The sequence below is a fragment of the Octopus bimaculoides genome, chromosome 9 (genome assembly GCF_046866305.1).
Source record: "Octopus bimaculoides isolate indiv1 chromosome 9, ASM4686630v1, whole genome shotgun sequence".
Taxonomy (NCBI): domain Eukaryota; kingdom Metazoa; phylum Mollusca; class Cephalopoda; order Octopoda; family Octopodidae; genus Octopus; species Octopus bimaculoides.
Genome location: NC_142936.1, coordinates 60,519,584 through 60,546,574, shown reverse-complemented (window position 1 = coordinate 60,546,574; position 26,991 = coordinate 60,519,584). Strand labels below are relative to the sequence as shown.

At 34.1% G+C, this 26,991-nt stretch overlaps 1 protein-coding gene across 1 annotated transcript in view; it reads right to left on the bottom strand.

Annotated features, from left to right (window-relative positions):
* Nucleotides 1-26,877, bottom strand: part of LOC106871031 (unconventional myosin-Id) — a 113,277-nt gene extending 86,400 nt beyond the window's left edge. Inside the window, exon 1 of the mRNA XM_089358196.1 lies at nucleotides 26,183-26,877. Coding sequence (XP_089214322.1) covers nucleotides 26,183-26,280 — 98 coding nt within the window. The 5' untranslated portion in view covers nucleotides 26,281-26,877. The remainder of the gene's footprint in view (nucleotides 1-26,182) is intronic.
* Nucleotides 26,878-26,991: the final 114 nt, after the last annotated feature.

The window sequence follows — 26,991 nt, the reverse complement described above, 5'->3', positions numbered from 1 at the left end:
GACTAAATTCTATGAACAAAGTATTGATCAACCTGAAGTTAGTCATTTACCCAATGCACCACACACATGAATCCAGCTAATAACTAGATAATTACAAAGTGAACATATTTCAGTAACACATGAAACTAAAGCTGACCATTTGTTTTATGAATTCATTTGAGGCCTTGCAGGTATTAACATTTTAAAATTTCACTCATAATTTTTTTTTTTTTTTACTTAGAAAATGGTAATTTAAAGCATTGGTATTGTGCATTATAAATTATCCTGATTTGGCAGGATTTAGTTCTGAATTACAAATTTATTTCTCCATGAAATAGAAAGACTAAGAGTTTCCAAACAAGATAGCTATGTTACTTGAGGAAGGACATCTGAAATCAATGGCTATACCTCTTGATCCAGTTCTTTTTAAATCTATTTCATATAGAACAGATTTAAAGAATTTTATGAACTCCAAATACATGCATCTTTGTATGATATGATACCAAATGCTAAATACAAATAAAGCAGGAACATGATTCATGTTTATGGCTTAAGACTTAATTGAACAGTGAATATTATTGTGCTATTCTGTCAGGATTCACAATATGACAAAAAAATCCAACAGAATGGTGATCTTTAGGACACTTTTTAAAAATATGTTAAACTAACTAAAATGACCTCCAGTACTTTTATGTTGCCTCACCAACTCTAACAAGAGAGTATGAAGACCATAATGAAACCTGCACTCAGAATGAATTTAAAATTTGAAAGGAATTTAACCTAGTGTTCTACATTTTCAATCACTCTATCCTAATTCTAACTGAAATAATTGATATAACATACTTAACAACATTAGCAATATCATTTAATATCTAACTATCTTTTAATTGCTTACATATATACCAGTTACCAAGAGTATATTTAATATGTAAATTGGTCTATCCAGTTGTGTTACATTGCTAAGCTTAGTAAGTATTTACGAAATGTATTCATAGATAGTCGACAGGTTGGATGAAAGAGCAATAACTCTTGAAATATGCATATACACCCATTATATTTTTTTTCTATCTTCAATCACATTGTTTACACAGACATATTTGTATACAAGATGTCATAACTTGCAGTGCTGGCTCTGAATTTCATAGAAAATCAATAGAGAAAAACTTAAAAATTCTATCATCTTTTATTTACGGAACAAGATTAAATTTGGAACATCTTTATAACAGATTATTCCTGCTAGTCATAGAGACAACAGTCAACATAAGAATCAGAATTCTTTATACTGCTCCAGTTATTGTATGAGGTCTTAGAGAAAACACTGCTTGCTTCTATTAATGTTGAATGGTGGCCTAACTAAATGGCAACATAAAGCAACATTATGAAATCTACATCACAGAATTGAAAAGATATATATTACTTAGCTAACCTTCAGTTGATATAAGGTTGTATTGATCATCAAATAACATTATTGAAATCTATATCATAGTACTGAAATTAAAGATATGTTATAGATATATGTTACTTAGCTAATGTTTAATTATTAACTGGTAACCTAATGATTTGGCAACATTGATAACCATAAGCCTAATTATATGGCAGATCAATCTGCATAGAATATAATGGGATCTACATTATAGCTCTGAGATCGAAGATATATGTTACAGTTATATGAAACTTGACTAACTTCACATAATCTTACCATAAAATAGATTATTTTCTAGTTAAAGTAAAGATGTGTAGGACTTCTAATGTGTAGGACTTGGTTCAAGAGTTTGGTAAACCATATTGCTGGTTCTAGCACTGAAATAGTTGATGTAAAAATAGCAATGGGAGAAGAAAAAGGGTCAGACAGATGATAGAGAATACTCAAGTTGTGATATAACATGGTCATGGGAAAGAAATGCACAATGTGAGACAGGAAGAATATGTAGAAGAAACACGACACAGGCAGGAAAGAACATGAGTGAGAAGGGAACTAGGGCAAAATAAGACCATTTTACAGAATGTGGAAACAGGTAAACTGAGATGTTAGTCAGCCTAAAATAAATAACAGATATCTTATATTTCAAATACAGATATCTTATACTGTTTAAACTATAGCTGTACTAAGACCAAGCAAAGAGCGTGACATAATTAATTATGTAAGTTTATATTTAATTTACAGAAATCTACATTAAAAAATAATGGAATGCTTTATTTTCTGAATAGGCTTGCAACAAATAGAAAACAATTTTGACACAGTTTAAGTATCCAGAGAAAGATATGAGTCATTTGGTGAAGAGAACAGATTCGAGGGAGGGTGAGGGTAGTGGGGATTATTACTGCTTTTATATGATGTCAAATCTCCATTCCTTCAAGCAAAGACTGGAGCAAAATCTTAAGTAGGTTTTCAACTGTAATTGTAAAGAAGAATGCTTGTATTGAAATATGAACTTGATAAAGTAGAATAAGTAATTGACATAAAAGTTAAATAAAAGAGAATTACAGCATCTGTTTTGAATCTATGATATAGTTATAGAACGCTATACATACATTGATCAGATTTAAACTTTCTGCTTTTTAACATTGTAATGCTATATTTGCTGCTTCTAAATGCCACATGTATATGTGAATGTGTGTATGTATATATGTGTGTGTGTGTATATATATATATATATATATATAAAATAGAGATGTGTGCGTATTCACTTTTAATGCAAAAACGGTTTCACCAATTACTTCCATACTTCTGATGCTTGAATAATTTGACCTTGGACATATAATAGGGACTTCATTTGATATTTTTATAAAAATATTTTCAAAATAAAAACTTTTGCTTTTTATATTACATTCACGTCTTTCAAAGATTTTTAAATATTTACTTCCGGTTTTCTACCGTCAGTGACGTAACATATCTCTCTATGTATCTATATATCTTGTTTTCACTTTCATTTTTCAGACGCTATTCTTTTCACTTTCAATTTTCATACGCCATTGATTCACTTTCATGTTATTTTTTGAATCGGTATTTACAAACAAACGACAAATTACTGACAGAAAGAAGTTCACAATTACTGATGTAAGTAATTTCATAATTTACTGACAGAAGTATCTTCATTAATTTCACTTCAATCCATACCGTTTCGTGTTTTTCTGTTGTCGACGGTTTCTTTCTGGTTCTTTCCATACTGGCTCTTTGGTTCACTGAGTGACAAATTTTGCTTCAACCCATACAATATTTTCCGTTAAAATTTCTTATTTACTTTCTGTATTAAGAAATATAATTTATAAGACCCAGCTACGGTCACCCAACAGTGTAAAACTAACAGCGGACCTTGAAACAATCCTGTGAAGCTTCAGAAAGAAGATAGTCTCATTGCAACAGCTCAGCTACTGGGAAAGGCTGAAGGTATGTAGTAATTTGGCATTGAAAGCTACACAAATGCCAGAACAGGTTGACAGTGCCAAAGATCCCAGCAATGCCATCGCGCTTCAAGACCAGTTACCGCAACAGCTTGGGTTTGTAGTGAAACTTCACTCTCGGGCATTCAATCATAAATGATAACGAAGCTGCTAACATATAGCTTTCGGCTACCTTGGACCCTTCTGTCCATCATCCTGATTGGTTCTTATTTGCACGGCAATTGTCCCCGTGTTCTGCTTGCTAAGAGGGCATTACGTCCGTCCAATCGTGGCTTTGGGGTAAAGTCACGTGATAGAGAGTTTTACTGGGTTTCCGGTGAGCCCTTTTTCGCCTATAAATAAGCCGATCCAACGACGGCAATTGTCTTCGATTCTAGATCTCTCACAGGTCTGGTCGTTGACCACACACATACAGAACACAGCTACAGCCAGTTCCAGCGCCGACGTCTTCACCACCAATGTACTGTCTACCATTGTCGTCGCCAGCAACACCAACATCAACAAGCTCGGTTTTATCTTCCCTGTATGAGTGGAGTTTCCACTCACGAACAACAGTCAGAACTAACCAGCGAGAATATTCCGTATCAGGTAACACAGGTCGCAACATTCGACGCTCAACACACATGGTGTGATACTACAGCTCTGCTCCTTGGCCACAACTTACTGCGTATGAACATTCTATCTCCTTGTGTAACTCTTATACGAACTGGTTTTCTCTATCTCAGTGTTTTAAAATTTTTTACAGTCTATGTTACAGACACTATGTTCTGTGTTCCTCTCACACACACTATTGTTTATACGACTGTCCGTCACTTCACATTGTTGTATACCTTCTCATGTACACAAAGGCCTGATTTATCTACTGTCTTAATTTTATATGTCGCATGCACGCACACACAGTTTCACTTTGTAAATAAATTTATTCTCATTATATATCTAACGGTTGAGTTCGTCCTAAGTTCTTATTACTGGCACCATGGCTCGTATCTGACGATGAGCCTTCTATCTTATATATATAATCTTGTATTTTGTGTTCGACCGTGCGACGTGGTAAAAAGTAGCCTTTACCGTCTACGTCGCCATCTCCTTTGGTTCGCACGGTCGAAGTATTACAGGTTTCAGGGACCCATACCTTTTTAATGTTCTCCCAAGGAGCCTGAGGGACCTACACAAAGTGGATGTAGTTGTTTTTCTACATGATAGAAGAAACTGTGAAAGTCCAAACCACGGTTCAGAGCAATTTTGAAGGGAATGAAACTGCTTGTGCATTTTATTATATCTGTGTAAAAATGTGTAGCTTCATAAATTTATTGCTATTGTGTCAAAGTTTTTCGTTAGTTTCACATAGAATTATTTCTTTAAAAATTAGATTCAACAAATGAAGTACAAGAAGTTCTCAGCTCATAAACTTACTGAACTCTCTTTCGATGGAAGCAGTTTCAATATAAAAAGCTAACTTATATGTTGAAATTACCAAGAAGAAGCTGTAACCAATTATAGGTATTTTACCTTAACCCTTTCATTACTGTATTTTGAGATGCTGTGTTTCTTTCAATTACTTTAAATATAACAAAGAATTTAATAAAATAGCTTAGTTATCTTTCAGCTAGTGTTAGGAACATAAATTGTGACTAAGGTTTGGTGGAAGATTTTAATTCAAAACTTATGAAAACAAGACATTTGGACGCAGAACCAGAGGCAGTTTCAGCCAGGTTGGTAACGAAAGGTTTAAACATTCTGTTGTGACTGTATTCAGTGTCCACTTGCAAGAAAGATTGCACTGACTTACAAGAATGATTGCACCAACATGCAATAAAAACAAAGAGACGCTGTGCTGATTTACAAGAGAGACAGGGCTAACTTGAAGAGATTGCACTAACCTGCAAGAGAGGTACACTAGCTTGCAGTCACTTTCAATATTTAAGAATATGCAATTAACTTTTCTTTTCTCTCTTGGTTTTATATCACATTTCTCAAGAAATATAACAAATTAATTAAATGGTGTCTCAGTTTATTGAGCAACATTTTTTTTATAACCATTGACTTTTACTGCTTTACCTGCTTCATAGTTATCTGCTCATTAAAGATATGAGATATAAATGCAATTGCTGACAATACACTTCCTTAATCATAATCCAATGAAACAATTGAGTGTTGTACGTTTTTATACTAAATCTGATGTCTGACTTTCTTCAGCTGAGATAGCATTTAGTTATGATTATTGTTCAACCTTATCACTTGGGTGTTGGCCAATAAAGAATAAGGGTAATTTCTGTTGCTCTTTTTTAACATCAGAAAAGTTTCTCACTTGCAAATAATATTGATTACAGAGATAAACTCATAAAATAGAGGTGATAACCAGTATCGCCATTTTTGTATTTTTTTTTTACAAAATATTTTTGGTATGACTTGATTTCATAAAAAAAAAAAGCATCAAAACACTATCTTTGGTGAGTCATTTCCTTGAAATGACCACTTAACCACCACAGCTGTATGATACAGATACTTGACAATACCTGCTTTAATACTGCTTTTTAGGCAGGGCAAATTCTAATGTGGAAATGAGTTGTTGTTACATAGATATATTACAAGTGAATTTAATTACCAGACCATTAAGTAACTAAAATATCCACACATGCAACTAAAGGAATACTACATTTTCTTTTTCTTTTTGAATACTAATAAGTTTTACTCTCTCTTGATGTATTCTTGTTATCTTGAAGGCTTTTCAGAAAAAAACAATCTTTCTGTTACTTAGTCTTCGCAAGTAACTTGCAATATCAATTATACTAAAGGGTACATTTGCTGGAATGGGGAAGGTAAACAGTGACATGGCTAAATTAGCCTTCTTTCAGACAGTCCACATCATAATTAGACAGCTAATTTGGTGAAGATATATTTAATGACTAGGACATTTTTTAAATAACTGAATTCCCTCACTTTGCAAAAGAAATATTAGTTAAGGCCTAATGTTTTCATTTGGATGTAGACATCTCAAGGCACACATTTCACTTTTTACTAAAAGTGACATCAGTAATCCAAAGCCACTCTACAAATCACAATAGGGTTAAAATTACTAAGTAAGCTAAATTGAAACACCACCCTGCAAAACATGACAAGGTTGCAGAAAGTATATGGAGAGGAGTGTATGAGCTGCTCACAAATGTACAAGTGGTTCAGATAGACTTGCAACCAGCAGAACTGAGAAAAACATTGCATGCAGCTGTGAGGGAAATTGTCGAATCACCATCCTTGAGTTATCAGAGGATATGCAGATTAGTTGCGGTTCAGTTCATTATCACTGAAGATTTGGGTATGAGATGCATGTCTGCCAAGTCTGTGCCAAAACTGCTTTCAGCTGACCGAAGAAACACTCGGGTTTCAGTTGCACAAGATCTCGAGTGTGCCAAGAATGATGAAAACTTTTTGAAAACTTTGTATTGGCCTCTGAGCAGGTATCGCCAAGCTTTTTGCAAAGTTTGATGCAGATTCTCTGCGCAACCTTCCCAGTCATAGTCAATGTGATGATCATATGCTACATATGTTCCTTCCAAGCACTGCTATAAACAGTGGAAGTGAGCTAGAACATTAAAACTTAGTGCACATGCACAGCAGAATTCAAGGTCAATCTGTGCCAAGCGGCTTCACTGTGTGCTTTAACTTCATTACCATGGCAACAGTCCGGAAACTTATTGATCAGACCAAATACATACAAAAATATATATATATGTACATACATAATATATGCATACATATATATATTATATACCAGATACATATGCACACCTGCATAAACATACATTATATATATATATATATATATATATATATATATATATACACACACACACACATACATACACATAATACACACTCACACACGTCTCATTATTAGACTGCTCCCATCTGAAGAGGTTTTTGCTTTGCAAGCTCCCTTGTGCTAGTTCACATAAAAAGCACCTGTACTGGTCCATGTAAAAAGCACCTCTGTCAGTCTGCGTAATAAACACCCATGCCAATGCCATGGAAAAAGCACCTATGCTAGTGCCATATAAAACGCACCCAGCACACACTGTAAAATGGATGGCATTAGGAAGGGAATTCAGGCATAGAAACCATACCAAATCAGACTGGAACCAACTTGCCAGCTCATGGGACGCGAAATGGGGATGATGATATCTCTCTTTGTTGAGATCAAATTTTCTAGATATAAAATTCCTGAATTATACTGACATGAAACTGGACAACAATACATCTGTCAATTTTAAAATTAGATGGATAATTGATCAAAGAAGTAATTATCTAATAAAACCTAGATTCAATATTTGAACTCATTTCAACAGAAGTATACTATTTCATTTTCATAATCAGTAGCAACAGTGAAAGCTAAAGGCTTGACTCTCAATAGGTCTCTCAACTAATTCTGTACATAGTTACCATTATGAGTCATATAACAACCCGGGAGGAACTGATAACTATAGAGCTTATGATAATAAATTCAAATGTCTTTGTTGATAAGCTTTGTAATAGCTTGCTGCTCTGAGAAATATTTGTATGTTCTAGGCTAATCAGTAGTGATAATTTCCAGTAGATTTTAGCCATTACATTTGACACCACATTTCAGCATCATGCAATGTAAAAATTGATTGGTAGTGAAAATTCCTTTGTAGTATAAAAAAAAAAAACCCATCAGATTCAAACAATAGTTTCATGCCTCCTAGAAACATACACCAGACACCTAGATTGTGACTGAAAGTTGATTGACTGACAAGAAATGTGTAAACAGTTGGACTGTTTAATGGAGATATACACACTGAAAGCATGATTTTGAGATAATTACAACCACTTACAGAATTATAAAATATCTAACTATAGCATGACAGGATTAATAGCTTTTCATAATGTAGACATGTTAGCAACACCTTATTTTCTTTTGTTAATTGTTGAAAGCTTTCAGCTGTAGGGTACAATGTCAGGAAGTACAAAAGGCTTAGCTAAAGAGCTAATCTACAATAATACATTCTAAAACCTGGAATCAGATAGTCAAACTTTACAAAACTAATTAATGAATAAACATCAAGTGACATTTTTGGAAACAGTTCTGATAAACAAGGGTATCCTATGCTTTTGAGAAAATGAATATTTCAGTGTGTGAGGAAAGTTAAGGTAGATTTTCAACAATTTTGTATATCAATAGAAAATATCTTCTTTGAGATACACACACATGCTTTGATTTCTGTTGGACTTCTAATCCAAAGTATTTAAAGAAGCTATATTTTTAGGATGATTTCATTTCTTAAAGAGTTGTTTTTTTTGGTTTCAGTCTTCTGGCAGTTTAAAACTGATATGTTAAATGTTGATAATACTTATGCTTATAAGTTGTGAATATATCTTCCATTTTTACATGTGCTGTCAACATTTACTGTATTATATATGCTTCAATATGTACATTCATTCTCATAAATTTGCTCTTTCTTGGAAGTAACCCAGCTCACAGCTTCTTTCATTTATTGATATTCATCTGTAGCTTAGAATATTTATAAAGTTTTATATTTTAGTGTTGGAAGTTTATCTTTTAGGTTTGGGTGGTTTGTGAAGATTATTTCTAAGTTTTCTGAGATGTATTAATTACATGGTTATTTACTTTCTTATTTTCCAAAATAAACAGGTATGGTGGTGTGTTTAAGGTCACTTCCCAACCACATGGTTTTGGGTTTGATGGTACCATGGGTAAACGTTGTCTACTACAATCTCACGTTCATCAAAGGCTTGCAAGTGATTTAGTAGATACAAACTAAAAGAAGACCGTATATATATATGTGAATATATGTGTGTGTGTGCTTGTATATACTTGAAATCATTTACATGGAAGTGAAGTAAGCAGTGTTGTTAGTTTCTTGTGTCAAAAAAATTATTGTTATTTTAACCTTTGAAATTGTGTGGGATAAGAGATCCCTTACTTGAAAATCAATGAAGGGTTAGCATTGAAAAGGGCATCCTGCTGTAAAACGATGCCTCAAGTAACATATTTGTCAAAACCATGCAGGCATTAAATGAAATAACATGAAATCAGTGACAAATGTAACAAGGAAAGATGCATCATTGCTTCTACTTTGAAATATGAATGAGAATATTGCTTGTGATAGTTTTAAAATGATTGCATGTCACTTATATAACTTGAAAGGATTGTTAGTTTATGATTTACATTGGTATACTATGTGCTTTGTAAAATATTTATGCTGTTACTGTTGTTAGTGATAGGAGTCAAGATGTATTTATTTAGTTTAGCAATGTTATATGCAAGAAATTAGGTGTTGTAGACTTGGACATTTTAACTAGGTCTTTAATAAAAATTTGTTGTGAGTGAAAGTATTTTGTAAGTTGATGTTGTCAATGATTACAGTCTTTGTCAGATGTTACACAATTTGTGAATAGAATTAAGACTTAGACAAAAATTACTAATATTTTGAAAAGCTGCTTAAAAAAAGAAATGAATATAATTTACAAATTAAAATTTGCATAAAAATACATATACTTTTATTTGCAGAATACTTTAAAATAGTGAAACAACTGCATGAGAAACATTGTATCATGGTTCAGTCACTTTTGTTGGATCTGAAAATAATATCCAATAGTCCTAATATAATTGTAGCTATGTCAAAGCTATGACTACACTGGAAAAGTCACAAGAAACTATTACATTTAGAGTGTAGAAAGGTTGTAAAGATGGTAACAGAAAATTTGCTATTACAGAGAGGAATAATGTTTGAGTTTTAGTGTTATTTAATTAGGAAAGTACAACATCAGGAGTTTATACAAAAAATGGGTGTGTGGGCAGACAAGAAGTTAAAGATTCTATTGATAACTAATAAAGTGAAACTAGAGAATAGGATATGGTATTATCAATGGTGGAATGCAATTGGTCAGACATGACAGAAAGAAGTAATTGATGAAGAAAATGGAAATGTTTGGAATATAGCTGCTCTTCATATCAAAAATCTAATTACAATAATGACAGTTATAGACACATATTGAATCATAGAAAATTTGTATTTTAATTTATAGGACTTATCAGCTCTAAGACTTCTTTTAAACGATGAGTTTTTCATATTGCACACTGTGCTGCAATGATGCACTGTAAGGAATATCTAGGTGCACTCCAGATTAAGAATGTAATTTAACACTTTAGAAAATTCATAATGTTTGAGTATCTTGATAAATGAGTTATAATTTTGTTAAACAGAAATATGACTAATAAAACAAAGTAAATAATAGGTTTTTTTTCCCATTTTTATATTTTTAGCTTTAAAGCAATTGTAACTTTCCATGTGAAGTGTACCAGTAATTTTCTGTTAGATTTCCATTGTGCCACAAAGTTAAAGATAAAAAGTCAGAAAACTTTTTCAATGACTTTCATCCACAGCTGTGAAAAAAATTTATTCTGCACAAGTAGGTCAGAAGTTTGCAGTGCTATGAATGTAAGAAAAATGAACAGGCAACCAACATGCTTACCAACCACATGGTTCTGGGTTCAGTCCCACTGCGTGGCACCTTGGGCAAGTGTCTTCTACTATAGCCTCGGGCTGACCAAAGCCTTGTGAGTGGATTTGGTAGACGGAAACTGAAAGAAGCCTGTCATACATATGTGTATATATATATATATATGTGTGTGTTTGTGTTTGTCCCCCCACCATCGCTTGACAACCGATGGTGGTGTGTTTACATCCTCCGTAACTTAGCGGTTCGGCAAAAGAGACTGATAGAATAAGTTCTAGGCTTGCAAAGAATAGGATATTAAATTACAGGTTGTGAAGGTGTAATATGTTTGAGCATACTAGGGATATTTGAGATGATATTTCAGAAAAGTAACCACAAACTGGATTAACTAGTCAGTTTGGTAGAGCTCCAGCATGGCTTTATCTGTAATGACTAAATATAAAGTTCAACTGAGATAGAGTTATTATCTTTTCTCCAAATGTATTCCACTTTCTCCTTAGCATTTGTCTGAATACAAAATAAAAAGTAGATGCCATTAGGAAATGAGAGATATATTAGAGAACAAATACTGGACAAAAACAATTGTTTCGGGTAGAAATCAATTTCCAGTATTGATTTTTCATTAATGTTTTAGAAGACTGTACCCATTAGTTGGGTGAATACACTGTAATATTACAGTGTAAGTTTGTAGAGACAAAAAATAATCAGGAAAAATATCACAAATGTTAAGTTTTACTAACATTGTTTTGTGGTGTAAATGATAGCAATTCTTCTTTTAAGAACAGACATGCTTGTCTTTGAGAATGATTTGCTTATATCATGTAGATAATTGAAGAACATCTATTTTCAGTTTCCAATGTGTAGGTGTAAAATAAAGAGAGTCCATTCTTTTTGCTTAAGATAGTCTCTTCTGACACAACTTCCTTCAAAAACAAAAATAAATTATATATATGATGAAGAAGTAAATTCAAAGAGGACAAAACTGGCATTGTTTTATTTCCCTTCAGCATTTCTCAATGGAGTCCCAAGATATTTGTCTTAATTCTAATTCAGTAGAATCTGGGAGTCAGACAAGACAAATTTAATGCAGGAAGTACCAAAGTGAGATCATTAGAATAATATATGATAGTAATGAAAATTAACAACAGTTGATTTTATACAAAGAATGAGTGAGAGAAGTACTGCTGGCCCAAAGAACACACACATAGTGTCAAGTATTGCATACAGAAAAGACAACCATATCACCATGGATCTGTACAATAAATGAATGAGGAGTGGAGAGTATTTGTAGAAGTGAAAAGCCAAGGAATATGTGAGAGGATGTATGTTGCACCTCACTATTGAAACAAGTGGCAATTTGCCACTAAAAACTCAATTGAGCTATGGCAGCAGGGAAAATGTGTTTCTAAAATAATGGTGGGGATGATTTTAAGGTGTTTCTCAAGAAAGCTCGTTATATTTGCCATTGTTTTAGTTCAAAACTAGTTAGAACGAAATGTTAGTTGCATTGCTTAACATTATCAATGAAGACATATCAAGTTTAAAGTAGATTCTTTAATAGTTTACACTACAACTAAATCTTCAGAACCTTCTAAATTATGGACTGATTGCTTTCTTTAATTTATCCTTTGATCACCAACACCTTTATTCTCAGGTGTTTCTAGCAATCAGTCAGTCATGGAAGAGGATTATAATTATATTACTGGTATTGAAAAGTTAAATTTTCCTGACACTAGATGATTGTTCATAGTATTGGCAGTAACAGAAAGACATTAAGATACTATAAGTATAAAAACAAAAGATTTTAGTAGTTTGGTAAAATGACAAAAAAATAGTGGGTACGTTACTTTTATAAATGCTAGAAAGGGTTGATGAGAAGGTTAAGGCATCTTATACTAACACAGTGAACCCAGTTTTATGTGGTGAGAGAGTTGTAAAGACCTCTGTAATATATGAACTCAAGCTGAAAGGATTAGAATGTAAATATCTAGTGAAGTTGACTCGATTCTAAAATGGTTAACTAATTCAAGAGTTAATTTAGCCCTCAATAACCTGATTTACCAAAAATACATGAAGCCTAAAGGATGACAATGAAAGTAAATAATATAATGTTACTGAGGTTTAAACTTTAACCCTTTCATTACCGTATCTATTTTGTGATGCTGTGTTTCTTTCAATTAATTTTAAATATAACAAAGAATTTAGAAAAAATAACTTCGTTATCATTAAACTAGTGTTAGGAACATAAATTGTGACTAAGGTTTGGTGGAAGATTTTAATTCAGAACTTATGGAAACAAGACATTTGTACTACAGAGCCAGAGGCGGTTTCAACCTTGTAATACTATCAACAATTTTGGACAATTGTTTCTAAGACTTTATAACATGTAAAAAACTGTATCAGCATCACTTAATTGCTTAATGTAACAGATTTAGCAACAAAAGTGGCTTCTGTGGAAAAATATGTATCCCTGCTTCATGTACAAGATTACAAAAGGGACTATTAGGGAATGGCAGAATGAGCCTATATACTCACTTGATTAGTTGACAATCCTTTCTACTATAGACACAAGGTCTGAAATTTTAGTGGAGGGGTCTAGTCAGTTACATTGATTCCAATGCTCTATTTATACTTATTTCATTGATGAAAGGTTATGTCAACTTCAGCAGAATTTGAACTCAGAACATAAAGACATGAAATACCACTAAGTATTTTATCTAGTGTGTTAATGATTCTTATTTCTTTATTGCTCACAAGGGGCTAAACATAGAGGGGACAAACAAGGACAGACAAAGAGATTGAGTCAATTACATCGACTCCAGTGCGTAACTGGTACTTAATTTATCAACCCCCAAAAGGATGAAAGGCAAAGTTGACCTCGGCAAAATTTGAACTCAGAACGTAATGGCAGACAAAATACCGCAAAGCATTTCACCCGGCGTGCTAACGTTTCTGTCAGCTCACCGCTTTAGTGAGTTAATGATTCTGCCAGCTTGTTGCCATTTTAGTTACAATTAACAAATAATAAACATCTCCATTAATGAAAATATTTAACATATAAAAAAAAAAGAAATGGTAATTTCTAAGTAGGTTAACAACATCAACTACAGTGTAAAAACTAATTCCTTCATTGAGTTTTTACCAACCAAATACATGATAGGTAAAATAAAGACCCCCTGCTTTTGATATTTCTAAGCAGAGACATTAATATTCTATTTTAAAAACTAAACAGGAATAACAATGATATGAAAAGTTAAAACTAGGTTGAATTGTAGTTTAAAACTAGCATTATGAATCATTTGTATTCAGTTTGGTCAGGTGGTGGCTGGTTGAATGTGAAGTTAATATAGCAAAGTTGAAATAAGTGTCTGTTATTTCAGTTGCTTTGCTTCCTAATTTAAATTATAACATTATTTATTTATGTGCTGTCAGATCTAAGAAATTGCTGAAGCCAACACATCTTAGCTACAGATAGTTTTCTGTTAAAATATATATCTTTATACTATGTCTACAAACATGTTTGTTTAACAAGTGTTTGCCTTTAACAAACTTGCTTAAATGACATTAACTTCATATAGGATTACATCAGAGACCTAGTAATATATAGGCATAATTAAATTTTGCTAGGAGATACTTATTCTTATTTTAAAATCCATACATAAGTAGTTGACTATCATTGAAGACAAAATGGTGCAGATTTTGTTTACAGTAACTTTTATATTCCTTAACTATTTCATATCTTTTCTCTTTTATATATAATTTGTCTTAACTATTTCATGCATAATTTATATGCTTTAAATGCTGTACATATAATTTGCATATTTTATATTGATCGTTGCCAGTGCCCCTGGACTGGCTCTTGTGCTGGTGGTACATAAAATACGCCATTTTGAGCGTGGCTGTTGCCAGTATCGCCTGACTGGCCTTCGTGCCGGTGACACGTAAAAGCACCTACTACACTCTCGGAGTGGTTGGCGTTAGGAAGGGCATCCAGCTGTAGAAACTCTGCCAAATCAGATTGGAGCCTGGTGTAGCCTTCGGTTTCCACCAGTCCTCAGTCAAATCGTCCAACCCATGCTAGCATGGAAAGCGGATGTTAAACGATGATGATGATGATGATGATATAATGAATAAAAAGTTTTGAATGGTACAACAATGCACTATGAATGTAGATCAAATGAGATGTAAGAGAACCTGTCTAATGCATAGATTTAGTTTCAATCCTCTTAACTGAGTTCATACACTTGGATCTTCTTTGCTTTTTATGCCATTGAAATCAATTAAATAAGTATTAATAAAGTCAATTACATCCTTGGGCCTCAATTATTGGCTCTCTAGCTATACAAGAAATCATTATTCATAACAAAGAAGAGAGTATAAAAGGATTATAATAGGAATTGAACCAGATATATAATGGTTTCCGATTTAGGCTTAAGGCCAGCAGTGCTGAACGGAAGGGATTAGTTGATACCATTAACTCTAATACTTGACTGGTACTTTATTTTATTAATCCCAGAAAGATAAAAGGCAAAGTTGATGTCAGTTGAGCTTGAACTCAGGAGTTAAAGAACTGAAACAAATACTATAAAGCATTTTCCTAATGTTTTAATGATTCTGTCAATAAAATAATAATAGCCAGATATATGATAGTCTTTTTGTTCTTGAATTTTTTTACTATAGAGAAGACACGTCTAGCCTTGCTCAAAAACGAGGGATTCTAATCCCAAATCCTGACAGGAGAAAATCTGGTCAAAACTATGTCCCTTCAGCTAACCCTGTCTCTTTCTCAATATGCTATAATTGAAGAATATTTTATAACATACTTTGGAAATGTAACTTCACATCTTTCCATACATTTTGTATTTATATTCATATGTTCTATAATGTCATTTTATTAAACACTATTACCAAAGGCTTTACTGACCAATACGCATGGCTGATAAACAAATCTAAGAAAACTATAGAACTATTGTGCTGTGTAGCATTTGTTTGAGAGCCAAGCTTCTTCCATGTATGTGATGAAATAAGTTTCTACTACAAGTATATATATATATATATATATATATATAAAAGATAAGATTTTATAACATTTTTATAACACTTTTCTTACATTTTTCTGACATAATTTAAATATATACTTTAACCATGTAACACAAGCCTTCTGTAGTTTTTTCACTCTTATTATCTTTTATACATCCAACCACGTGCTTTCACATACCAACTTTCTCACACACACACACACACACATATATATATATATATATATATATATATATATGGATAGATAGATAGATAGATAGCAAATGAAAGACAGAAGACGGAATATACAAGAATTCATTATTAATCATGACAATTGTTTTGACACATCTAACATCAATTCCTCATGGGTGGGACACTCAACATGTGTAAACCATTTGTTTTATTAGCCATTATAGATATATGCTTGCTTATATATATATATATATATATATATTGCTAGCAGGGGGAGTGAACTCTCACCATCCTCTAGCAGAGAACAAGACCACGAGACTGACTCAGTATTGAGGTGGTTGGCTCCTCATCAGTCACTGGTACCTGGTCACCAGAGCAATAGTTAGGGTCCGCTCCAGCCAGCAATATATTGTAAACAAAATGACCATCAGTCACTGACTTGCAACAAGCAAAATAGCTGGTTGCATAATCTCAAAAAGAGATCAGAGTAATAACTATACTAACAAGTTAATCACCACATCAATTAACTTGTTCCACATTGCTACTAGTTTAACCCTAGGCAGATCTTTCACCAGCTAGTTATCAGTGCAGCGCTGCATGCTGTATATACATATATATTGTTAGCAGGGGTACAAACCTCTATCATCCTCTAACAGACAACAGGATCATGAGACTAACTCAACCAGCTTGAAACTGAGTCAGACTCATGATCCTGTTGTCTGCTAGAGGGTGGTAGGGGTTTGCTCCCCCAGCTAGTAATAGATATGTATATACAGGGTGCAGTGTGCTCCAATAACCAGCTGGCATAGTAATATGGAACAACCACTTTGATGTTGCGATTAACTTTACTTGTTAGTATAGTTACGACTCTGATCTCTTGAGATTTTACAACTAGTTATTTTGCTTGTTCGAAATTAGTAACCAATTATCGCTTTGTTTACAATAAATTGCCAACTGGAGCAGACCCTGGCTATCGCTCTGACGACCACGTACTAACAACTGAAAATGAGCCAACCAGCTTGAAACCGAGTCTTGTGATCCTATTGTCTGCTAGAGGATGGTAGGGGTTTACTCCTCCTGCTAGCAATATAATATATATGTATATATACAGGGTGCAGTGCTGCACCAATAACCAGCTGGTGGAAGATCTGCCTGGGGTTAAACTAGTAACATGGAACAACCACTTTGATGTAGTGAGTGAATGTATGAGTGTAAATATATATATTATAGGGAAGGGACATGACCTTGTGCTAAGCTGCTGGATGTACAAACATAAGATTGTGGCTTCAGCTCCCCAAACCAAGTGGCTTGTTTTGCCCTTAAACAAGGCAGAATGTTATACAAAATAATGACAATGGTGTATATTGAGCTAGGTAAGATAATCCTGTATTTATTATAGTTATTAGATTTAGAAATTGAAACATGGTCAGTATTTCTTGAATAAAAGTTTCTGGAGACTGTGTGTGTGTGTGTGTGTAGCTACTGTACTGGGTGAATTACATGACCATGTAGAAACTCACAGCTATCTGAGTGTACTTACTGGCTTTGATTTACATAGGTATATGGTTAGTGCTTTAGGAGAAGTATCAACAACTTCACATTTTCTATTTCCTTTCCTCTGAGAATATATCACTGAAGAAAGAAATCATTACTAATGAGACTGGTGTTAGTGTGCACCCAACTGGAAAGCTTTCCACAAAGTTTTGTGAATTTGATACCAGACAGCTTAAAGTAAAAAAAGAGAGAGGAAGAGAGTGAAAATTAAGGTGGTTTATATTTTATTGTGATAATACTTGAATCATAGTTGCATAAAATAAGCTATTGTCAAACAGACACGACTATCTATTTATTAGAGTAGTTTATAATTTCTATTTAATAATGGTTTCAAATTTTGGCTCAAGGCCAGCAATTTTAGTGGAAAGTGGGTAAGACAATTGCATCAACTTCAGTGTTCAACTGGTACATATTTTATTGATCCTGAAAAGATGAAAGCAAAGTCGACCTCAGAGGAATTTGAACTCAGAACATTAAGATGGATGAAATGTTGTTAAGCATTTTGCCTGGCATGCTAACGATTCTGCTAGCTCACCACCTTTCATTTCTATTTAATAATGATAATTTAAAGGAAAAAAAGTGGATTAGCAACCAAAGGGTCATAAGTTCAACTGCAGGCATTTCTTTAGTTCATATGGTTAAACATTCTCTCAATTTAACTAGCTTCAAAAGCTTTCTGGGAAAGTCTAGCTGTGGTAGATTAGTGTCTTATCCAGTGAACATTTTCGTTCATCCTTTACAAAAACAAAAATTAAGAACCTGCCCGCTAGAATTCTAATATTCAAGAATGATTGATTTTAACTCTAGTTATTAAATGAAATTTTAATTTCATTTATTTATGAGAAAAGAGAAAATGGGATGTCATAACATTCACGTCTTTCCTTTAAGTGTGAGCAGTATCAGTAAAGTGAAATGCTGTCTACTGAGACATATTTGGTCACATATTCAGGTTGTTGAGTGATGACACAACATATTTCAAAATTTAAATGAAATTCTAAATCTTAATATTTCCGTTATCTTTCAAATGTGACATTTCAAAATAAATCCATAAACATAAAAATTCCACTTTTGTTTATAAATTCATGATTTCCAAGAATATATTTTGAAAATTGTAATATTTTTATTTTTGTAGAAAAGAAAAACATAAAATGTATAATAACAAAAATATTCAGTTTATATTTGATTAACTTTCAAAATAAAATACGGCTGAGTTAATTAAAGATGGATAAGATGATTGTGTGAGGGTCATATCTTTTTCAAGAGCATTGCCATTCAATGAAATATCATTGAGAAGGAATTGAAACATGGTTTGACCTGATTGCTGGGTGCTTACATTAATTGTACTTAGTAAGGGAAATCAGGGAGTACATAGTCAGAATCATAACATTTTACTTTAGAATTCAATGAGGATATGTGTGTGCTTATAGCATCTAACTTTAGTCTCATATCTTTAGTTTGTGAAACTTTATTTCCTTCACAGACTCAATGGTGCAAGTTCTGATGCCATTGTTTTCTGACAATCATTATACAAGTGACTTTTACTCTTTTTACTCTTTTACTTGTTTCAGTCATTTGACTGTGGCCATGCTGGAGCATTACCTTTAATCAAGCAAATCGACCCCAGGACTTATTCTTTGGAAGCCTAGTACTTATTCGATCGATCTCTTTTGCTGAACCGCTAAGTTACAGGGACGTAAACACACCACCATTGGTTGTCAAGCGATGTTGGGGGGACAAACACAGACACACAAACATACACATACATATACATATATATATATATATATATATATATATATATATATATATATGATGGGCTTCTTTCAGTCTACCAAATCCACTCACAAAGCTTTGGTCGGGCCGAGGCTATAGTAGAAGACACTTGCCCAAGGTGCCACGCAGTGGGACTGAACCTAGAACCATGTGGTTGGTAAGCAAGCTACTTACCACACAGCCACTTCCGACTTGTCTATTTTCACAAAATAATAATAATTATGATCTCCTTCGCTTATGGAAAATGTTTTAAACATGTGATCATATATAAATCTTGAAAACTGATGCATTTTGTCATAGCGATTTAGAAGAACCAAAGCAGTGCCTTTGATTTATTTCAAAACCACCATAATTAATGTGAAGAGCAGAAAGTAGTTATCTTCAAACCAGAGAACTGGCCTAAATATTTGCAACAGAGTGGACTCCCTGATAAACAAGCTCAAAGGTCAACTGGTCGTGGTGTTAAACCATGAGAGTGATTTAGTCTATATCTCAGATATTTTCTATTGTAGCTACTGAGATAACCAATATCTTTGAAGTGGAATTTGGTAGATGGAAAAGGTACAGAAGTCTGTAATGTGTCTGCATATGCGTATGTGTGTTTTCATATCTGCTTGTATTAAATATTGTGGAGGCGCAATGGCCCAGTGGTTAGAGCAGCGGATTCACGGTCATAGGATCGCGGTTTCGATTCCCAGACCAGGCGTTGTGTTTATTGAGCGAAAACACCTAAAACTCCACGAGGCTCCGGCAGGGGATGGTGGTGAACCCTGCTGTACTCTTCCACCACAACTTTCTCTCACTCTTACTTCCTGTTTCTGTTGTGCCTGTAATTCAAAGGGTCAGCCTTGTCACACTGTGTCACGCTGAATCTCCCCGAGAACTACGTTAAGGGTACACGTGTCTGTGGAGTGCTCAGCCACTTGCACAATTTTACGAGCAGGCTGTTCCGTTGATCAGATCAACTGGGACCCTCGACGTCGTAACTGACGGAGTGCCAACAACAACAAATGTTTACATTCACATAGCTCTAACTTCTGGTGGTGGTGTTTATGTTGTGTAGCTTTATATCCTTTAACATTAGCAGTCAAATACAAAATAATGAAATAAGAACTGGAGTCAATCTATTTGTGCAAAACTAAATGATGCCCCAGCATGACCAGAATGTTAGTTAACTGAGGATAACAGAATGACAAAGTTGTACATTTACTTTGCAAATAAACAATGTCTGTTTTACAGTGCTTTGGCATTCCAAAGATGTTAGTTTAGTCAGAATTTCAAGTATGTTATTGATTTAAATTTTTTCTTTTAAACTGAGTGAATGGATAAAGGGTTTTTTGAACTCCAAACAATGGGTGGTTGAAGTAAGAGAGCACAAATTGTTTAACAAAAATGTTTCTGATAGTTTTCTTATGGTAGCATAGATTTTCTAAAAAAACAAAAGAGGATTTTATGCAAGTGAGGAACAATGTTGAAGTTAACTAAATTCAATGTCTATTATCATTATTATTAAACCACAACCAGTGGAGGCGCAATGGCCCAGTGGTTAGGGCAGCGGATTTGCGGTCATAGGATCGTGGTTTCGATTCCCAGACAGGGCGTTGTGAGTGTTTATTGAGCGAAAACACCTAAAGCCCCACGAAGCTCCGGCAGGGGATGGTGGTGAACCCTGCTGTACTCTTTCACCACAACTCTCTGTCACTCTTACTTCCTGTTTCTGTGGTGCCTGTAATTCAAAGGGTCAGCCTTGTCACACTGTGTCACGCTGAATCTCCCCGAGAACTACGTTAAGGGTACACGTGTCTGTGGAGTGCTCAACCACTTGCATGTTAATTTCACGAGCAGGCTGTTCCGTTGATCGGATCAACTGGAACCCTCGACGTCATAACCGACAGACTGCCAACAACTAAACCACAACCAGTATTGTCCTTAGTTCCTATTATCATTTTGCTCTCAGTTTGCAAACTTATCTACCAGGATGCATTTTGATGATAAACAAAGACGTGCACCACTACATGACTTTCAGAAGTTGCTTATCTCTACAGAAATAATTCTATTGTCATGTAATGAAGAGTCCTTAAGGTAACCTTAACATTTTAAAATGATTTTGCAGGTCATTTACAGTCATAATCCATTTTGATTTATCAATATATTATCTCTGATACATCTTAATATATTTGCACCTAACTTTTCATCATTTTGTGACTTAAATGTTTGTAATCTGTTCAAAGGTAGTAGTGGAATTCATCTGACCATTACTGAATCAAGACAACTGAGTAATTGTTTGTTAGATAGTAAACATAAGTGTTATTTACTTGAAATGAAAAAAGGAGATACACAAAAATGGCTCCACCTTACTGCTTCAATGCCTATGGGAACATTGAGCTCAGCAATGCATGCACACAAAGTAACAATGCTTCCACTGTTGACAGCAATGAGCTGTATCAAATTTTATGTTTGCAGTTGTATATATAGTAATGATACAGTGGTAGAAAGACCTTGGCCATTATGAAATATCTTGTTGTCAGATCAGATAAAAAACGAAATGCTACAATCAGTCCTTTAAATTAGCAGTACCTATTTCATAGTTGGGTTGTTGGTGACAAAACTGGCAACAACATTGTAGGGTTCACATACTGGTCTGTTGAGAGTCGATTGGACACCGACTACAAAATACAATACCCGTCAATAACAGGTCAACTAAACAAGGAGTTTACTACCATTTATGGAGTACCTCTTCATTTATATATTTGATAAAGGTTTGAGAGACAACACCTGCATCCAGGGGTCTCTCTCAGACTTATTAATTTTGCCTTTCCTCTGACCTTAGGAGACTCAACCAAGAAAAGCTTCTTCGTGAGTGTGAGGATCACTTTAAGGGAGCTAAAAGTCAATCCTAGCTAAGATTATCATCTCATCTTAACCATTGTACTAACTGTGGATAAGTAATGCTGCTCCTGTCATCTTGTACTTATCTCATACAATGGTGCATGAATATGTAATCATTATATTCTTTAAGGTAAATGTGGCAAGAAGCTTGCTTCCCAACCACATGGTGCCAGGTTCAGTTCCACTGCATAGCACCTTGGGCAAGTGTTTCAGGCTGACCAAAGCCTTGAGTGAATTTGAGAGACGGAAATTGAAAGAAACCCATCGTATATATGTGTATGTGTGTGTGTGTCATCACCACTTGATAACAGTGTTGGTGTGTTTACATCTCCATAACTTAGTGGTTCAGCAAAAGAGACGGAGAAAATAAGTACTAGGCTTAAAAAAAAGTCCTGGAGTTGATTTGTTTGACTAAAACCTTTAAGGCAGTGCTCCAGCATGGCCACAATCAAATGACTGAAGCAAGTAAAAGAATAAAAGAATAACCAGGGATACAGAATTTAGTGGAGTATGAACCATCAACCTTTCAGTATGTAAACTGGTATACTGCTGCCTTTAACAACTATGTCTTGATGTAGATTACAAAGAATTATATTCCTGCTCCAGGTACTGAACTTTATTCATGGGTAAGACCACTATCAGTCAGCATAAATCATTATGTCTATAATTCAATTTAAACTAGATAATTACATTCTCGAGCAAATTCTACTTGTCTGAAAGTAAATACTCTTATTTCCTCCCTCGTTGCTACACGCTCCTTTGGGTGATTTTCTTGTCACTGCCTTCCACGTTCATGTTAACATTAACTAATCTGGCTCTTTTACCACAAGCTACCATTGTTTGCTCAACAGCTTTAGTCAAACAAGTTTTAATCTGTTGTTTTAACAATTGTTCCGACAGAGTAGACAAGCTAAATTTATCCATTAAAAATTCTTCATGTTTCTTAATATTCTTTAAGGATTTTTTTTCATTTATTTTCCTACCGTAAATCAATTGTAGCTGTATCTTCAAACTTTTCTTTCTCAGCTAATAGATTAGTTATATAAAATAGGACAAAATCAATCATTTTGGCCTTCATAGAGAGAAAAATCAGCTCCATTGAACCCTTGATGAATGAAGCTTGCTAATTTTAACAAATAATGATAGGGATGGTTTCAAATTTTGGCACAAGGCCAGCAATTTTAGTGGGAAGCGGTTAGTTGATTACATTGCCTCCAGTGTTCAACTGGTACTTATTTTATTGACACAGAAAGGACAGATGGCAAAGTCAATCTCAGCAGCATTTAAACTCAGACTCTAAAGCTGGAAGAAATGCTGATAAGCATTTTGTCTGGCATGGTAATGATTCTGCCAATAATAAATAACACCATCGTACCATTTACAGTATTAGGTTTGTAACGACCTCTAACTTTCATCACTTGAGATTCATACTGCTGATTTATTATTCATTTATTTTAACTATGTGAGGAGAAAAAACAGGTTTAGGAATGCTTATTTGTATTAAAAAAAAAAAAAAATCAACACTCTGGTGAGTCAATAAATGACATTAAAGAAAAAAAAATCTCAATTAATGTTAAATTACCTGCAACATCTAAACAAAATTTAAGAAATACTAATTTGCCATACAGAGGTAAGTGTTCAAATTCTTGAGCAATTCCAACTTGTTTATTTAGATCTTTATAACAAAGAAAACTAAAAGTAATGGTCTTCAAAAAACAATAACATATGTTTTGATATGGTCTGTGAGTTCTGAGGAATTTATTTTATCGAATTTAATTTATGAGAAATGTTGAAGTGGTCAAGGTGTAACTGACCACTTCAACAATAGCACCATAATAATAAATATTTTCAAGCAATGCATCCTATCATAGTAGTTAAGATTATTCATACGATGACCGCGTTATTTCATGACAATGAGAAAATTCATGTTTTAACAGGTGTGACAAAAAAACAAACAAAACAAAACAAAAATCAAAACCCGGAAATCTTCAAAGTTTGTTCAGTAATCGATCATAAGGTTATATTTTCCATAAGGTTAGTTTAACCTTTGATATTATAAAAACCGATACAGTAAGGAAGAGAGCCGTAATCACTGTTCAGAAGATCGGTTCGTGTCGACATTGGTTTCGATTTAACGATATTTTCTTCCGATAACAGTCTGAAGGTGTAATTAAGTGATCGCTGCTAAAATAGGAGGAACTCGACACCACAAATACGAGACAGCACGTGTGTGAATGCGTGTCCCTCTCCTTCTGTCTACATATTGATTATTTATTCGGTGATATGGTGAGGTAGTGGAGGGTAGGAGGAGGACAATTCCAGTGTTTTGATAGTGTTATTTTAGAAAAGAACTAAGGTCAGAAACAGAATGTATTCCTAGAAAAGGATGTTAAAAATGGTAATATGGTGAGAATATGTATTGTAAAGGAGGCTGAGTTAAGTAAATAAATACACGTGCATCTGTGTGTGATGTACAGCAACATGCAACCTTAGAAGGCAGCGATGCTGTATCAATACTGCAGAGCACGCATTTATATGAACGAGATACTCACGTGTACCTAGCATCTCTCTCTCTCTCTCTCTCTCTTTCACACACACACACCTCTCTTTCTCCTCTACATTTATAGTCTGCTATTGACATAAATATATGCACAAGATCTAGGTGAAGCATTACAGTTTTTAGTTGTAGTATCTCAAGAAATGAACGATCGTAAGATAATCATCGAACTGTCTATTGTAACACCAACTTGACACCGCCCCAGGACATATGACCTTGCTGCTGGTGACATGTCACTGTCTTATGAAACTATAGCTACGTCTAACAAATGAAAATATAATTCTAATAAAACCTCGGTTAGCCAAATAGCAGTCACTGCTGCATCCCTCCACAATCATATCCACTTATTTATTGTTTTCAAGTCTACATTTGTGATCATTATTCAAGTCTTTCAATATACGCAAGGTGTGCTACTTCAATTGACTGACTATGAAAGAGTTAGGCGCCCAAATAAACGTTTTGTTTGAAATTTTCACACACACACACACACACACACACACACACACACACACACACACACACACACAGAACGTCAACAAAAGCGATATTTTAAATGTCTTTTTTTTTAACAAAATGATATAGTCCCAAGGATATTTGCTATACAATTAACGGGATTTGTTAGAATTTATTAATAAACAAAATTCTGATTTTACAACAAAAATATAATGAATTGATTGAATTCAACAGTTGCCAAATAATTCTAGCCTCACAATCAATGTTTGCAGTATTCAAACTTGAATGAGTTCCATATTAATTAACAGCATTATTAATTAAATAAGTTTACTTTTACATGCAGGAGTTTCATTTGTTAAATTGTCAAGACCACTTCCGTAGAGGTCAGCTGGATGGGCCAGCTGTAGGAAGAATACAATGGTAAGGCTTTTTGCCATTATAGCCTAGATATTTTTACTTCAACCTTGCTAAACAAACAGCGGAGATAAACTTTGAACCAATAAACTAAGCAGGTGTCTACCTATGCATGCTTTTATATGTAAATACTTCCTAATATCATAGTTAAGATAAAAACCTGTATTTCGACAATCATTATGAAATGGGCATTCAAACTTCAAATGATATTCTGAAAGTTACGACATTGTAACCCACCAGAATTAAATTAGAGATTTCCATTCGTTTTGAATGTCGAGTAATTACCTGTTGCAACATAAAAGAATTTCGATAATAGCCGTATAGAATAATCATTTTGTAAACTATTTTGGAGTCCAGTTGTTTTCTCTAGAAACCAATCTTTAACTTAGAACAAAAGAAAGAAAAGAAATGGAGGACTGTCACTCAATAGTAAAACAAGTTCAGTGAACTTACCTAGTTTTTAAATTGTCCATAAAGCTATCCAATGTGAGGTCGGATAGTAAAACAAAATCCCCAATACCAAATTCGGGTCCCTCGTGAATTGCTGCCATACTTCTGTTGGGTAGTTTTTGTGTCGACAGAGACAACACTTATGTCACTGGGTGTATATTAGTTGTGAAGTTAGCTCGGCCAAGTTGGGACAGCTCAGGCAGGTGCTCGAGCAAAATATTAGTAATTTCCTTTTCTTTAGATATATATCGTGTCGTAAGGAGACAGCTGTTGTTTCTCACAAACTGGTAATGCCATGCTACTTGAATGGGAAATGAAAATCAGTGAACACGGCAACAGCGAAGAAGTAATAACATCGAATGCTTCGCTGGCGGTTGGAGAGGAGGGAAGAGTAAGAAAATATGGGCGGAATGCTGCAACTACTAGTATTAAAGTAACGGAGCCTCGGAGACAGGGGCTTAGCTTCAAGATAACAGTTGACTGGACTAATAGTGAAGGTTGGCTTGAGTTACGGTGGAAATATGCGAGTGTGGGCGTGACTGTAGGGATGGTGAGAGGGAGGGAGGGAGAGAGAGAGAAAAAGAGAAGTTTCAATTAATCAGCATTGAAAAAAGGATATAGAATGAAGAAAGAAAAAAAAAAAAGAGCATAAGGGAAGGAAAGAAAAAAGGAACCACACACACACAAAAGTGTCAAGAATGACGAAAGAAACTAAATAGGAAGAAAAGAGCGAAGAAAACAAAATGGTAAAATGAAATACGGAACGAAAGAAAGGCGGAGTAGAAAGAATGAATGAAACGGCCAAGAAAAAT